Below are 17,528 nucleotides of genomic sequence, written 5' to 3' on the forward strand. Positions count from 1 at the left end.
AGGAAATGTGCAAAGAACCCTTAAAAAATTGCCCCCCTACCTGCAAAATGCTGTGTGCCAGTAGAAATATACACTGGAGGGAAAGTAGCCTGGATCCTCACAGAGCAGGAAAGGTGAGAACTGTGCAACCACTCAAAAACATGATGCTGCCATGTGAACAGTGAAGGAAGAAGAAGTATTTAATACTCTGCAAAACTTCAATAAACCCAAACCTGATATACGGGATGGCAGAAAAAAAGCATGTGCCGGATTTGTCTTTAATGGGCAGGAAGCTTTTTCTTTAATGGACAGCAGCTTTTCTGCCGCGTGTTATTCCCTAGAATTGCAACAGCAACATTAAACATCTCTTGACGTTGAGTTTTGATAGAATCCCTTCTTGGATCTTTACTTCTCGGTTTCATAGGTTGTTACTTTTGCACTGCTTTATATGCAAGTAATCAGAGCTGTTAGCATGAACTTTTCTAACTGACAGGTGCAAGCAGTACTTGATTTCAGTATTAAATGGCAGTTTTTCCCACTCCCCTTTATTTCCAGTTCTTATCTGGGCAGGTTCTTTTCAAGACCATTCTGGTAATACTTTCTAGAAGGTTGGTGATGCTGAGGCAAGACTATACACTGCATTGAAATTAATAGATTTTTAATTGTAACAACTAAAGTGGTATTTGCTAAAGTCACAACAAATCTTGAGAAGATGAAGGTTGAAACAGTTTCCTCACTGATATACATCATCTTAACATATTTAAACTGACGTACAGTGAGTGAAAATTGAGCCCATCTACTTTTATAGCCTGAGTACTGTGCTTTTCTTAAGAAGCTGACAGAATTGCCAGCAAGAATCTCTATACATTTTCAATTCAGATTCCAAAAAACACTTCCTGCTACCTACAGATCTTGCAGAAATGATCTTCATGGCAGTGATTTCTCCTCTTACTTAGGTAGCTTCTGCTGGCTTATAAGGGGATCCATAGAATCATAGAATCATAGAATGGCCTGGGTTGAAAAGGATCACAGTCATCATCGAGTTTCAACCTCCCTGCAATGTGCAGAGTTGCCAGCCACCAGACCAGGCTGCCCAGAGCCACATCCAGCCTGGCCTTGAATGCCCCCAGTGGTGGGCATCCACAACCTCCTTGGGCAACCTGTTCCAATGTGTCACCACCCTCTGAGTGAAAAACTTCCTCCTAATATCTAAACTAAACCTCTTCTGTCTTAGTTTAAAACCACTTCCCCTTGTCCAATCACTATCAACTCATGTAAACAGCTGTTCCCCCTCCTGCTTATAAGCTCCCTTCAAGTACTGGAAGGCCACAATGAAGTCTTCCCAGAGCTTTCTCTTCTCCAAGCTAAACAAGCCCAGTTCCCTCAACCTTTCCTCAAAGAAGAGGTGCTCCAGGCTTCTGATCATCTTTGTGGCCCTCCTCTGGACTCACTGCAAAAGCTCCGTGTCCTTCCTGTGCTGAGGACCCCAGGGCTACATTAGGTACCACACCTCATACTCATTATCAATGTACATCTTGAAGAAAGAAGGTAAAGATACACAGTATTGGCTGTACACTGGAGGATGAGTCTCTCAGCAGAATGTCATACAACTGTAGTCATGACAACTGCTTCATTTGTATCTCACATTTAGTCTTTCTGATACATTAGGATTTTTTTCTCCTCTAAATATATGTTTCCTTAAAAAGATATTCTCATCCTTAAACCCATCTGCATTAACTTAAAAAAATATAGAATTGAAAGTCAAGATCCTTAAATTCAAACTTTCTTGAATCTTTCAGTTTGTCTGCCAAAGGTGGAGTCAGCAAAGGAGAGATATAAATACAGGCCAGGTAATGCCTCTTTCTTTTCCTAAGACGGAGTGTGTTAGAAGAGTCTTTCATGGCTGTTCATCCCTCCTACTGTCTCTAAAGGTATCTATGAGAGGCATTATGAGACACTGGCTGCTTGAAGGTGAGAGGTGTCCTTCAGAGAGTAAGGAAAATTGATGAGTAAAATGAGAATAATTATGAAGAGTTGAGGCTTACTTTCACGGGGTAAAGAATGTAAAAATGTGATGTGTGGAGAAAAGTGTGATGTGGAAGTGTGAAATGTTAAGAAGCTTTCTGCAACTAGTGTTATGAGTGGACTCAGGTATGGTAACTTTGAACTCCCAGTCAGTGCAGTCTTTGTATATGTACTTCTCTAAGACAGGAAGATAAGGAAGAGGGAGAAAGCAATGATGGGCAAGGTCAGACTCAGAGCTGAAAAATGGCATCATCAAGCATGCTTGGGACCACACTGTATGCGTGGGGAAGGTTAAATAATGTGTCTTCCACTGGCTCCTGCAAATTATATACAAGGATTCTTAGATATGTGCTTAGAGACTTGTGTCTTATTCAACCAATTTTTCATACTGTTAGGTGAAATAGTGGTCAATATTCTGAGTTTTGCTTGTTGGGAATGCACTGAAGTTGACACTTTGTTCTTCATCCTGCTCTAATAAACCCTCCATCAAAACTAGTTTTCCAAAATGAGAACAAAGCAACACTTACCTTCTTGTCTGTTCTTTTTGTATCTTTGGGTATTTGTGACTGGTTTGAGGTGTCAAAGTTTTTACTGCTGTTGTCACTGTTACTCACCTTCCACACTAACTCAATTTACTCATGTTGGATAGGCTTTAGCATCATCATTTTCCAACTCAGACCTATACAAGATTAAATTGACGTGGATTAAATCACAGACGTAGTCATGGGGCCTGTGAACATTGCTGCCTAGATAAGCTTCTTGGCAAGATTGAAGGCTTCTCCTGCTAATATCAGAATATCATGTGAAAAAGATATCATATGAAGTCATGTTCATTCTCAAACTTTTGTTTGCAGCTTGCTGACTGAGCAGTCCTCTTGAGTTAAGTGGAATTGCATGTGCATGTGAAGTCATCCTGGTGACCACAGAACAGAGATCTTCCTGGTTTCCTGTTTGAACGTGTTACTTGTTAGTAAATGTTACTCATGTATAAGTTACTGAAATGGAAGGAATATCTGTACAATTAAACAGAAATTAAAGAGGGAGGAAACATTATACAGTATTTATTTATCCATCAGTAATGGCCTGGTGAATGTAGGTTAAGAGAAGAAAAGATAAAAGAATTCAACTGTTGGTATTGGCAACTGTGGCTTGTACATGTACAAGTGTGGCTAAACTGTAAAAGGAAAAAATGACACGGTAACAGCCAATTTGAATCAGTTGTTTTGTTTGGTTTGGTTGGTTTATTTTTGGTCAATGATTTTTAAAGAATATTAATTCCAAAATACCTCAGTTTTTATTAAATTTTGAGGCAAGACTTTCAAATAGTCAAATGCCAAACATCTTGTTTATCTGTACTGGATCTCCATTTAAGAAACTTTCGGAGTTTGACTTCAGTGGCAATGTTCCTTAAAAATATCTACATTTTAGCATTAAACAATGCATTTTTACTACTCTCCAGTGTTCCCCACTCTGAAGAATTTGCATAAAAGCAGGACACGATTCTAGCTTCCTGACAGATGTCAGTGAATATCTGCAAAATTTACAAATTGCTATTCATGATGAAGCATTCTGAAGAGCTTATTGCTTCCATTTACACAGGAATTATTTATATATTGTTTTATTATATATTTTGATTTGATTTCCGAGGACATAAAGGAAAAACATTTACCATTATTAATAAATGAAACGTGATCAACATTAAAAGGGAAAAGGAGTGTGGATACTAGATTCTCAGATCAATAACTGTACAACTTAAAATTTGAGATGATTGCAAGTGTATATTTAAATTAAATGACAAAATAGATCATCCCTGCAGTGAACAATCCAGCCACCTTTCTTCAGTTGCCTACAGATTTGGAGATCAGAAAAATACAACTAGCATTTGTTAGCTTTTCAATTTTTATAATCTCGTGAGTGCTCAATGAAGCTATACTTGAACTGTTTTTCTTTTCACGATCAGGTGGTTTCCTTCTGTGACACAGCATTCTAGTACTTTTCTTTTGGAAGGACTGCTTGTGTCCAAGGTTTATGTCTCTGCGTAAAGTTAGTGGGGATCCAGTAAAATCATTTTCTGTCTGATGGCAAGTTTTATTTCCTTAATCTACATCTTGTGAAATGCATGAAACTTAGCATTTAGAAAATCAAAAATATGTGACTGTTGTCTTATTGTACACTGATTGTTTCAGTACCTTATGACATTCTCTGGAAGTTCTGATGTTTTTGAGTATTAGTGTTGTTTTTTTTTAAGAAATCTTTAAATGTATAATAAAGTGCATAATATTTTGTCTGTCTCACATCTTCTTTGCTAGAGTTCTCTCTTCTGTGCTCAAGCGGAGCATTAGACAGATGGAATTAGACCGAAGTATGTTCTGCAGAGCTGATGCTACCTTGATCTTGGTTGCTTTCTTTGACTACTACCAGATAATTTAGGCCTTCTTGATCCCTTTCTTCCATTAGAGTGGTTGAAAGAATGCTGTCTGAATCTGCAGGTGGAACATCAATATCTGCATTTAAAAAAACAAACAAAACAAAAAAATTAAAAAAAAAAAACAAAACACAAAAGAAAGGTAACAACCCAGTGATACACATGTAGTATTAGAAAAAGCTGATTAGAAAATCAGCTGGTAGAGAAAGTCTGTCTAGTCACTGAGTGAAGAGTGACTGATGAGTCAAACCTATTTTCTGCTATTGCTTGTGTGGATTATACCTTCCACCAAATCACTTAAGGATGTTTGGTCATCACTATTAATACTTTTGCAAATGGCAATACATTTATGAATACATGACCTCTTTTGGTAGGAAAGATATCCTGCATAAAGCTAAAATGGTTTTAATCTGTAGCTTTTTGTTACCCTGCTAGTAATACAGTAATAGAGTCCTGTAAATGGGCAGTTTTCTGCCCACAAAGTTGCAGTACATTCCCTCTCTAGAAGAATTGTAATATTCTGTCTTCCAGGAAACATGAACTCAGCAGTACAATGTCTTCTATCCACTACTAAAAGCTTTACATTTTTTTCTTGGTTTGATGCTGTTTGTATGTATTGTATATATCTATTGCAGGTACTATAACTTTTTTTCAAGTGATTAACTAAAAGCTCAAGTTATAATTGTTGCTATTCTGTGCATTTATTCTGAAGAACACTTTATTATTATTGTTATTATGCTCCCCCCTTATTTTACTTCACAACGTGACATTCACAGTTATCTACTCATGAGAGTCACAGGTGTTTTGCCATTGCAGTGGGACAACAAACAATTTATTATGTCACTATAATGACACACACACATCAGCTACAAACTCAAAAGTGTTCTCCACATACTAGAGACCTCTAGAAAATATTATGAGGAAAAAGCACGAATAAGAGATTTGAATTTAGAAACCTGTTAGCAAAATGGAGACTGGGACAGCACAAACTGCCTTCATATACCATGACTGAGAGCCACAAAAAAATCATTTCATACTCACTTTGTCACTTCAAGACTATTATGGCAATATTTAGTAATTCAATCCCAACCAAGTGTTCACCAACCAGTACGGCTCTTCTGTGTATGTGGTTTTTGTTTAATAAATATTTTAATGGAAACCCTCAGGCACAAGTTGTCTCGGAAAAGGCAAGCTGGCAAATGCTGAGAGCATGTTTGCAGCAAACTCTTAAGAGAGAAACCTTAAAATAAGGACCCAAGTAAAACTCGGTATTTACAGACCAGACATATGCCGGCTGACCTGCCTAAGTATAGAACACTGGAGGAGCATTCAGATTTGTTTCCTGTATAAGTATCTGGAACTGATGAGGTGATGTTTACACAAATGTGAGTATGAGGTCACTGAGATATTTTTACCAGATATATAGATACATTACTAATTTTTTCCCCAACAGGTCTGAAGATTTACAGAATATATAAAATATTATAATCCTTTTTTAACCCATATACCACTGTATTTCTCACTGCAGAGAAAAAGAGGTAAAAATCAGCAGCTTAGCTTTGTCTTACTTTTTGAGCTTTCGAGACAAAACAAGCAAGAAGTACTTTTTTGTGTGCATGTATGTGGAATGCTCATAGCCCATGAAAAGAAAGAGGAAGAAGATAGCGTTGATATCCTTTCTTCTATAGCATGACACACACAAGCTGCACAGCCATTGCCATAATGAGATTTGTTACTACAAGTGTCCTCCCTTTACCACTGTGTTGTCTTCTCTTAACAGAGTGTTCAGTGCCCATGAAAGCTTAGCACCATTCTGCTGTACAAGCCAAAAACTCTGTGCAAAGATGTCAGGTTATGCAGTACAATGCTTGCCTCTCAAATAACTCAGCAAACAAGCAAATAGTTTTTGCTCACTGAGTTATATGACAGACGGAAGAGAGACAGAAGTTATATGAGAGACAGAAGATACTGAAAATTAACAGTTGAAAAAAAATCATTTTTTGTGTGAAATTTCTCTCAGAAATATGAGACCTAGAGGCACCATCAATATCCTGGGGAACCATACGACAATGTAGAGAAGTTTGAATAAAGTTAGGAAGCCCCTTCCAACAACATCAAGAATTAGAAGAAAGATAAAAGCTGGAGATGGACATATTCATGAGATATCTCTCTTTTCTTTTCAATTTTAACTTTGCTAAAATTAGTTGATTGATGTATAGTCATGCTGGGTTATACGTGAGTAAATGCAGGATGAACCATGTGATGTGATCCCCTCAGATTTCACAAGCAGAGCCTGGCTGAGGCAACAAATGTACCGAGAGGAGGCGTCCAAGGAACACCTTAATAGAATCTGTAGTCGTGCTGGGAAGTCAACTCCAAATACTTAAATCCTGCTGGCTTGTCCATACTGTGGACTGCTGCACAGTGTAGAGTTACTCGCATCCACTCCAAACAACCTAGATCAGGGCATAAGGTAGACTGGCTCTGGCAGCACAGTGATCAATACAAGAACTCTGCTGAGAAGTGGGTCCCCACCATGCTCCATGCTCCCTCAGGTAGACTGCTTCCAATAATCAAAATACTATGTTCAAAGCTCTGCACTGCAGCTGTGTAGATACTTGTGTTAATTCCTAAATGCACCTCTTGGGATGTTTTCCCCAGTACTAGTTGTAAGTACAACATCTGAGCTAAACTGCACGTAAACTAATTACAATGCATCTCTTCATGGGTAGGCAGAACTTTGGTCTAAAGGACCCCACATTAAGTAACACAAGACACTGATTGCCTGACTCATACTCATGACAGATGGAGTTTGCTTGCTTAGGCTCCTCTGAGGAAGCCAGTCCCAATCTGATTAAATCTGTGCTTCCCCCTCTAAATCCCCGCATCCCAGCCTGCTGCTTCCTGCAGGAGGCAGTGGCCATGCGAGCGGGGTCATGTATCCTGCCTTTCCAGCACAGAGTCCCTTTCCCTGCCCTCACTACAAGCTGTGCGGGCCCAAAGCATGTTTTGAAATCCTGCCTGGAAGGGCGCAAATTGTTGTGATGTCTTGATAAGCAGATGGTTTTGAGGTGTTTAATTTCAGAAGGTGACAATGTATAAGAGGAAAAAAAGTCCGTAGAGAAGCTGATTGGTAGATTCAGAACAAACTGATCTGGAGATGTTGATCTTCTGTTATAGCTATTTCAAGGCCAGATCCTCAGCTAGCGCAAATTAGCAAAGCTCCATGAAAATAAGTGGGACATCAGCTAAGCATCCAGCCTGAAACATAACTAATTCTGGGTAACGCAGTGGCATATGATGCTTAGCATCTTCAACAGGTTAATGACCACATGTTTAGAAGTACAGTCACATTTATTTCTCACCATTTGTATCTTGGTTTTTCTCTTATGTACTCTGCCCCTTGCCCCTTCTGCACAGTTTGCATAGGAGTGAACAAGAAACTGGCTGGCATAACTGAAAAGTGCCCACAATGCAGAGGAAGTGCCTGGTGATGTACCTTTGTTAAGGGAGAAAAAGGTGGTTACCTAATGGTGACTGCTTCATCTCAACTGAGTCAATCAGCTCCAGGAGATGTTCCCGTGCTTAGAGTGTTTGGCCAATACCTGTTGGCCACCTGGAGCTGGAGGTGCTGTGTTTCAGTTTCTGCACATTGCCAGTAAGAATATAAATAGAACAAATATATATCCGTTTTAATGCTCTGTTCTGTATTATGTATCAGTGGAGATATATCTGTGTTTCCTGTCTAATGAAGCATATGATCTTGCATGGCTTGAGAGTGACTCACCGACCTTGCTATTCTGTCAGACACTAAAGATGCTAAAAGCAAGGATTTTGTTCATCTTGCATTTATACTGCACTAAACTGCTTGAAGCACTGACTGCTTATTTTTCCTCCACATTTTGATATTTTTTTAGAGTTTTTTTACAGATTCATGGACTGAAATGCCTGTATACAAGATACTGTCTTGGGAAACATATGTATAAACTTTTTTATTAACTAGTTCATTGTCATGCTTAATAAAAGAGCACCAAAACCAGCCAGCTCCACACTTGTTTCAGTAAAATGTGTCTTGATGCATAAGCAGGGAAGCACCTCCATTCTCCACGTCCCAAAGTAGGATAAATTTTACCAAGTTTTAATTACTCAGATGTTACATATCTGGTTTAGGCTTTTTCCCAGGCTCACTTTACAGTCAATTGAGAGAGAAGAGAAGGATGTGTTTTTGTGGAGATACTAATTTCTCATATTGACCTTTACATAGTAATGTCCCCTGAACATGTGTACAACTCTCTGGTGACTATCAAGTGGCCCAGACAGGCAGAGTAAGCACAGCACCTAAATTTTAGTTGGTTATATCTGCACACTCATACAACACAAATGTCATTTATAAAATCAGATGATCTGATATCATAATACATTTTTTCCCACTCATTGCAAGGCAAAATTTCAGCATTACTTTCCATGCAATGTCATAGAGCTCATGTGCACTCTGAAATCAGAAAGCATTTGTCCAGGGAACACAAACAAAATGATCACCCCATCAAGTTTGCCTTTTCCTGCAGTGTTGTAAGCATTCACTGTTTTGGAAGAAGCCTTTTTGTTGACCTCTCCTGGCTCTGGGTCAGGCACTCACTGAACTAAGAGGGGAAGAGGATTACTGAATTTCAGAAAAATACAAAGGAGGCTAGATACAAGGTTTAAAAAATGTCTCTTATCAACACATCTGCTTCAGACAAGCTTCCGTTTGTCCAAGTGATTACTTTAAGACTGGAGAGGTGTGCAAAATAGTTTCTAAAAGGCAGCTAGTTTTAGGAAAATAAGCTAGTGACTTACAAAGCAATCCAGTACTACCCAGTCAGCAGACATATAATTAACAATGAGAGCACTGATCCCAGATTTTAATACCAAATCCCCTCAATGAAATGTTTTGTACTTAGTTAAAAAGAAAAAAAAAAGTGACATTTTTAGCACGTGCCTTAATTGCTGAAAAAAAAACCCTAAATACACTGAGTGTTTCAGCTTCCCACATTTTCCAAGAGGCATCTCCAGTTTAGGGATTAAAACATGGTCTTTTAAGGCTGAACTTGTTTCCATTTTTCTAAACAAAAATGCTTACAGCTCTTGAACAAAACGAAATACTGAGGGCAAATGCAAGCAGCTTTTGAGGAGTCTTTTGCTGTAGTTGCTGTTTTTCTCTAGTCATGCCAGAATCCTCTGCTTTCATCAGGACAGCCTCTTCCAGCAGTAACGGTGTTGCTCTGACAAAGTTTTTGAGCAGTTCTGTATTTCTTCCTTATAGTCCAGAATGCATTACTGGGAGCAGCACTGATAAGAATAGTCCTCCTGTGTCAAAAAGGCAAGAAGCTGCTCCAGCTGCTTAATGCCCAGTTGTCTGATGTTGACAAAGATGTTTGCCAAAACAGACAGGTGTTTCCATACCCGTAAAGGGGAATGCTTGGGACTTGAAAAATATAGCACTGTCTTGAATGCACAAATGTAAAAAGTTGTTTCTGAGAATAGATGGACTGGTTATTTTTACAGCAGTGCAGAACCATGATTTTAGCATGCTGATTCATGGTGTTTCTTTTGCACTTATTGAAAAGGAGGGAAGAACAGCCTATATTTCAGCCATGAGTGGGGCTCTTGAATCAATTCCAATTTGATTCAAAACCGGTAAGGTATCCCACAAATATCTCAGTGCTGCAGATGCAAAGAACTTCCCTTACTCAAAATGTTATCACTTCTTGCCTGCCCATAGTCAATGTCCTGGGAACTCTGTAAGAGCAAGAAAGAGTAAATGCTCAACTGGTAGATATCGAGAGCCTTTAAATTCTCTTGATGCAGAGGCACTTGCAGTGGGTGCTGGGACTGGTATTGTGCTCATCTGCTGAAATAGAGAAGGAATGAGGTAAAAGCAGATCTAGCTGCATAACGTCATTAATGCTACTTTCAGTTGAAATGAGTGAGAGGTAGGTAAGGAAATACCCATAGAGATCCCACAGATATGCAGAAAATATTTAGTGAAACTGATGCTTTGTATGTATTAACTGCAGTACTTATCCTGTAGACTGCCATCCCAAAGGAACAAACTCACGTTCTCCTGCCTGTGACATTTTTTTTCTGTAAAAACATTATTGGCTGCCGTAGCCTGAGAACTAATCTGCACATCCCAGTGGGCTGCTGCCTTGTCACTTGTTGCTGGAAGAAACACTGTTGCTTATAGCTGGCCATACTTGCCACCCTTTGGTCAAGGAAGCAAAGTCAGACTCTGCTGAGATTCCTTTACTCCCTTTCTAAACAGCGATGCCAGGAGCTGCTGGTGTTGCTTGGACATATTTATTGCTATTTGCTGCTTCCTTTATATGGGTAACTCTAGCAGCAGCAAAGCTGGTATCTCTTCTATCATCCCTTCACTATCCTGTTAGTGTGCTCTCTAGACCACTGACATACTTTCTATATTAGTTCACCCATACTTGCAGTCTGCTTGACGTACTGCATTAGTAATAATGTTGATAAGAAAGTCTAACATTTTTTCAGCACTTCTACCTATTAAACAATGCTAACAGCATGTACAGACCTGCTAATGGCCTAGCTAACTACAAGCAGGTAAGGTTTAACAGAATTTTGAATATGTATTTTCCCATGTAAAGCTAAATATTGTAGTTATTTTGAGTTCTGTTATTACACTTTGCTTGACATTTGGCTCTTTCTTTTGAAACCACATCTCCTGGTGAGAGCAAGCATTTCTTGGCAGCAGGGTAATGATAGGAGTTTCATTACACACAAAGGCCAATGACTACGTAACGTTTTTGGAAAACCTTGCCCAGGACAATCCATCACGGAATGGTATTTTGGATAATTTGTTCTGGCCGTCATCTTCCTACTACTACTGCAAATACAAGAAGTGCTCCGTTTAGTTCTAGCTAAAAATGAATGCAAACTTAGAGCTACTTTAAAAATTACTTACTTCTGCAGCATTTTATAAATTGCAGACTGAGACTTCATGCCCCAAAATGTGTGGTGGGATCACGAAGGAGCGTGCATTTTATTCTTGAAGTTTGACTAGCACATGAACTGCTAGTCCTTGCATAAAACAGCCACACTTTTGGAGCCAGCATTACTCTGAACTCCATCACAAAATGTTTACATTTTAGGCAAAGAAATAATTGAATGAATTTAAGCTGGATATCTGCAGAAACCCTTCAGGCATGGTTCCCTGATCAGATAATATGGTAACATTAAAACATTACCAAGACTCTAGGCCTTCGGTCAAGCATGCAGCATAAAGTTTGAATGGACTTGTAAAGTCTCTTGGGGAAAGAAGAAGATAACCAACAGATAAACTATAAATTTCTGGGGGGGGGAAAGTATGTCTGTCATAGAGACATGTAAAGATTTTATCAAGTGTTCAGTAATTTAAAAGAACTTACATGAAAGAATGATATGTAGATGAATTAATTTCAAGTTATACTGTTTTCTGATGGGCATCTCAGTGTGAAAATCATTAGAAGGCCTGAGGAGAAGCCTAATGAGGGATTTTGAGAACTGAAGCACGCCTAAAACCTGGCCATGGAGATACCTGGTAGAGTATCTGAGATGAGATTTCTAGCTTCTAGACAGCTGCATTTAGGTGAGATAAAATCCATACAAAATATAAGGCCTATTAGCTTGGGCAAGGTGCCTAATTAATTGGCTGCAATCATTTCCTGAGCTAATTCCAGGCTTAAATTTGTGCCAGATTAAATATCTTTTTCCCTGAACACCACTATTCAAAGCAAAGATCCCCTTAAATAAATTAGCAAATTATATTACATGCATATGCACTAAGCATTTCATTACTGGGTAAGGATGCAAAATCAGCTGGTTAAAAAAGCAGGAAATGATAGGTTATCAGTGCTAGCTTACTTTGGTCCCAGTGCATCAGTGATATAATCTTTGGCCTTGTATGAACGTGTCATACTGAATGGATTTCATACAGAGTGAAATTGTGATGGGGAAGGGGGGGCTGGCGTTTGTAAAATATCACTGGATGACAATGACTAGCAAAATATTGAGTAGACTGTCATTAATTGAGAATTCAACAATGTCAGTCAATTGAATGTAAGTAAAATATGTTGAAAAATGGCTATGTAATTGCATAAGTGAATGCTGCATCATGCCTGGAATTGATCACAATTTTTTTGAGGGTGGGGAAAATCACAAAATACTGATGTATTAAAACTGTTTACGAGACAGAGTGAGTTTCCAGTTTAAAAACTTTTTGTGGGAAAAAAAACTTCTAGAAATTTTAGCAATTACTAGTTTTTGCTTTTTTTTGGATTGGGAAGAACTTCTTTGAGCAGAGTTGTTTTGTTTTGTTTTGTTTTGTTTTCCCCACTAGAAAAGCAAAATAAAGAAACAAGTTAAATTAAAAGTAACTGTGAAATAAAAGGTGTGAAAAGATATTTCAAGAGATAAAAACCTTCTTTTTGGAGACATTCAAATCACACCATTTACTAAGTCTCCTTTTCTACCTAGATTTAGCCGTTTGGGAATTACTGAGGATTGGAAAATCTTGTTCTGGCTCAAGTCACACTTGCTCAGATTTGACATCAAATTTGACTTTTCAGGTTTGACTTTTCAGATTTCTGTCTACAAAATCGTAACAGTATTCTTTTGTAATTGGGCTTTGTTGTGTCCATTGTCTTGGGTATATCTTCCCTAACATCACCTCATTTTACTCACGCACTGTGTGCAAAGCACAGGCATGCTGTGATTCCTGGCTGGATCTATCACAGGCAAAGATAAAGTCTGCCTTACTTAGGTACCTAATTTATGTTCTGTTTCAGGCAACCACTGAACCAGTACTCCTAAAGTAAAAGCCGAAGTGCCACCTTTAGCAAATGGGGAAATTGAAGTTAGGTCTGAACTGGATGTGTTTTGCGATGCTTGCTCAGTCTCAACCTCATACATTTTTTGCTTGGTAATTTTACGTGTGCTTTACCTAGTGTATTGTACCTAATGATGCTTAATACATCCTCACGAGTTCACAAAAAGAGAGGAAAGTTGCAACTTTCCAGTACTTGAGGGGAGCTTATAATCAGATGAGAGATCAACTTTTTATGTGAGCAGATAGTGATAGGACAAGGGGGAATGGCTTTAAACTAAAAGAGGAGAAATTTAGGTTAGATTTTAGGGCAAAAATTATTTGCTCAGAAAAAAATTATTTGGCACATGCTGCCCAGAGGAGCTGTGGATAACCCATCCATTCCTGGAGGTTCAAGTCCAGGTTGGATTGGGCCCTAGGCAGTTTGATCTGAGGTGGCAGCCCTGCCCATGGCAGGAGCTGGAACTGAGTGGGCTTTAAGGTCTCTTCCAACCTGTGATTCTGTGTTTACACTGTTGCAGCCTTGGGCAGAAGGTGTAGTGACAGTGCTGCCCAGGCTTACCCTCAAAAGCTTGGTTGATGAATCCAGCCACTGACTCTTTTTCTTCAAGGAAGTAGCTGAAGCACAGTGGAGAGTGCCTTATCTCCTGCAGTTTGTGCTGAATATAAAAGAAAGTTGGTCTGTCGTTAGGATCTTGGGCCCAGCATCGTGTCATTAAATCGCGTCTGGAAAAAAAGAATTGATAAAAAGTAAGTATTAAAGATGATAGAATCATCCATCTTATCATTTAATCCTCTGACAAGCAAGTTCAGTGTAGATTTTCAACTTCTGAAGAGTTCATACATGGTGCAAAGATTACCACCAGCTGCTGAAGGAAGAAAAGCAGATTATGGGTCAGTTGTCAGGAATACTCACCATGAATGCTTTCAGTTTTGCCACAGAATGGATACATTTTTTGAGATTGGGAGCAGTTATAATATTGTAAGGCCAAAAAAAAAAAAAAAAAAAAAAAGCACCCCCAAACCCCACCAATACCTGCTCGCAACTCTCACAGCTCTCTCTCCTAAAAAGTGGCCAATACTTTTCTGAGGAAGCAGACAAGAAAATAATTGTGTGACAGTAAAAATTTCACTAAAACAAACAAACAAAAAAAAGAACTTGAAGCTATTAGCTTATTTTATTCTCCTTCAGCTACAAAGATGTTCAAAGCAAACTCTCTGGGACAGAGAAGGTTAACTTAGATTTCTGCTCCTAGACCAAAACAAATAGGAGTACATTTTCCCATCAAAGGCAAAAATGGTATCAGTTTTCCCTGGGTGCAGGGATCCTAGCCCGACCTGTACAAACCTATTGGTATCATTCAGTGGAAAAACTGCCTTTCTTGTTTGTGTAAAGGATAGGGCTGATTTACACTGCCTACTCGAGGGCATGAATTGCAGCAAGCCCCAGACACACAAAAACAAATCTTACAAAAGCCAGGGGGAGCAGGGCTGAAAACCAAACGGCAGTCAACACCTGGGTACGTTAAATGTTGGGAGAGGGGTCTTAGGGCCTCAAAACCAGAGTGCAGCATTTGAGCAGTCAGTGAAAGGACGATTCAGGAAGCTCTTCAAGGAATGCAGAGTATTCACCTCTAAGCCATAAGTTCAAATCCTCCCCTGACAAACAGCCTTGCTGTGAGATCTGAGTTATGTGAAATGAATTGGCTTGCTCAGAGGATCCAGTTTAAAAAGGAGGCTGACGTCCTTCGACACAACTCAGTATTTTCTGGAACTCCTGATGACAACTCTCTACTTCTGATTTTTCCATGATATTTTTCATTAAAATATTGTGTTTGGATTAAAAACATCAGTACATTTTTTTCAGAATCACTTTTCACCAACCTATATCACAGAGTTGCAGATCTGTTAGTGTGATACCAACTTCTCAAAAGAATTCAATGAAATCTTAAGGATCTGGAAAGTGATAGTAACTTCCAGTCACTGAATCACTTCCTCTCCTTACTCACTTTCAGGTGTACTGTTTATTGATGACGCAAAAAAATACGGATAGAAAAGTACTGAATTGGGCTGGAAGAGAAATAACTGGTTTTCCTTCTGTTGGCAACAACGTATCCATCACAGTCAATTCAAAAGCCAGCTTTGGATGCTGGAAACCAAACCACCTACTTTGTGGTCATGCTGATTTGTAGGATGTTCGAGAAGAGGACCTGAACTGCAGGTTAGTATCTGGACTCTGATGGGCAGAGCCTTGTGCACAGAGGTGTGCAGAGCTTAATGAATGCACTGCTCTTGTGACAGAAAGGAGAAACAGAAACCAACAGAGCGAAAAAGAAGTAAGAAATGATCCACAAAGTCACTTATGGAACAAGAACTTGACAAACGCAGATTCAGAACATTTTTGCATTCCTAAGACAGTCTTTCGAAACAACTACTTTTTAATGGACCATTTGCTTCCCAAAACCATTCAGTTTTGTAACTGAGTGGGAATATTCACTGTTGAAAAGACATTAAAAGATGCTCTGCCTGAACCTTGGCATGCTCTTGCATGTAAAGCTAACACTCTGGGTGGCTGTACAGATGTGGGTCTCTGACTGCACAACTAGTGTCATTCATACATCTGATTCATATTTCGATAAACACAGTTCATCTACAGACCCCCAAGCCTCTTTTTCAGTTCATTTCCAAGCTTTACGTATCTGCTCTTGAGGAAACCAAGATATTCTGGAACAATATCTTAAGGAGGCCAGGGGCAGAACTTCTCTTCCCCTACCCCTAAAAAACGAAAAAAATCCCACTTCCTAATGCTTTCACACCCAAGGTTTCTGTGTCAACTCTCCTTGCTCTTGCAGTGCAAGCCTACCACAGATTCCTAAACACTTCTCAGCTGAAGTAATTTGGCCTTTGAACTCTCTTCCTATCAACGATGGTTTGTTTTGTCAAATGACAATGAGAAAGCCAAAGTATCGGGAAGACAATCACCGACTGCTGATGTCCCGATGCAGGTTCAAAACCACACGGAGAGCAGCAGGAATGTCAAGAATCTCAGCATGCCATTAATGACCGAACAAAGTAGCAAAAAAGCTATTTAGGCTACTGACAGAAGCTGCACGCAGGTGCTGAGCGTTCACCAAATGAGATAAAAAGACCATACAGGAATCTAAGAGCTCATTCAGCCCCTTGGCTTTCAAAAACCAAGCTGATGCTGTTAGGTCCTGATCCTACAAGTCACAGCCTGTGGATGAGAGTTTAAGCTCTACCTGACATGCTAATTTGTGAGTCCTAGGACTTCAAAAAAAATATTTAGGTCAACTTTTTCTTGTTTCTTCTGAAGATCTTGTTGTTCACTTCAAAGGCAGCTTATAAACCTTTATGTGAGCTTTTACACTGAACTATCATATGGGTATACTTCATCTCCTATGCTTTTTTATTTGTGGGTCAGCTGTCAGGAATTTTTTAAGGAAACATTTTTCAGCAGAAAGTACTGAAACTGAAGTTGCTGTTGGGCTCCCATTAGTGCTGTCATTTCACTTCCAGTTTGCACTGTGTTCTTAAAAAAAAATTAGAACGTCTTCAGTTTCTCCAAATGGTAATTTTTTCTTCCCCTCTCCCCCTTTTCTTTTAATTGTTAATGCAATATTTCAGCTATATCCAGATAATGATAAGTAATCACCATTCGGAACTAAGAGCATTGTAATTGATGTGGGACCTATTATGGAGATCCAGGCTTGCCAATCACAGGATCAGTTTCAAACCATTTCCTCAGCCCCAGGAGTAAGAATTCTGTACCTTAAGTACCCTCTTCTTCCATTTGTAGGACCAGCTGTCAAATGCATTTCTGTGACTACTTACGCAGAATGGTTGTATAGGATTTGAGACATGAAATTACGCTATACTGAGTGATCATTGGACTCAGATTCAATTTCCTCATTCATACACCTCTGTCTGGTATAGATATATTATATGCATTCACTTTTTTTCTTTCAATTACAGCTGAATTTTGTACTCAAGATACAGTTTGGAATTGAAACCTTTGTTTATCCAGCTCAGCTGAAGTCTAATCAGAAGTGCAGACTTCTTTATTTTGCTCTGCTTCAACTTCTATTGTTGGCTTTTTTACAGAGAGGTCTGCTAAGATGTGCTATCAGTGAGAAAGCCTGTTATGTCTACTATCAATGGCACATGGTATATAGGACCAAGTTAACTCTTCATTACAGTGGTAATAACTTC

The 17,528-nt window shown here is 39.0% G+C and overlaps 1 protein-coding gene across 4 annotated transcripts in view; it reads right to left on the reverse strand.

The window, feature by feature from the left end:
• Positions 1-3,048: 3,048 nt before the first annotated feature.
• ROS1 (ROS proto-oncogene 1, receptor tyrosine kinase) overlaps positions 3,049-17,528 on the reverse strand; it is a 72,137-nt gene continuing 57,657 nt past the window's right edge. For all 4 annotated transcript variants that reach the window (XM_042817343.1, XM_042817359.1, XM_042817353.1 and 1 more), the window contains 2 exons: positions 13,861-14,024; positions 3,049-4,508 (listed from right to left, as the gene is read on the reverse strand). In XM_042817343.1, coding sequence (XP_042673277.1) covers positions 4,357-4,508; positions 13,861-14,024 — 316 coding nt within the window. In that variant the 3' untranslated portion in view covers positions 3,049-4,356. The remainder of the gene's footprint in view (positions 4,509-13,860; positions 14,025-17,528) is intronic.

The sequence above is a fragment of the Centrocercus urophasianus genome, unplaced genomic scaffold, assembly GCF_019232065.1.
Source record: "Centrocercus urophasianus isolate 14NV4802_14NV808 unplaced genomic scaffold, USGS_Curo_1.0 seq_10, whole genome shotgun sequence".
Taxonomy (NCBI): Eukaryota; Metazoa; Chordata; class Aves; order Galliformes; family Phasianidae; genus Centrocercus; species Centrocercus urophasianus.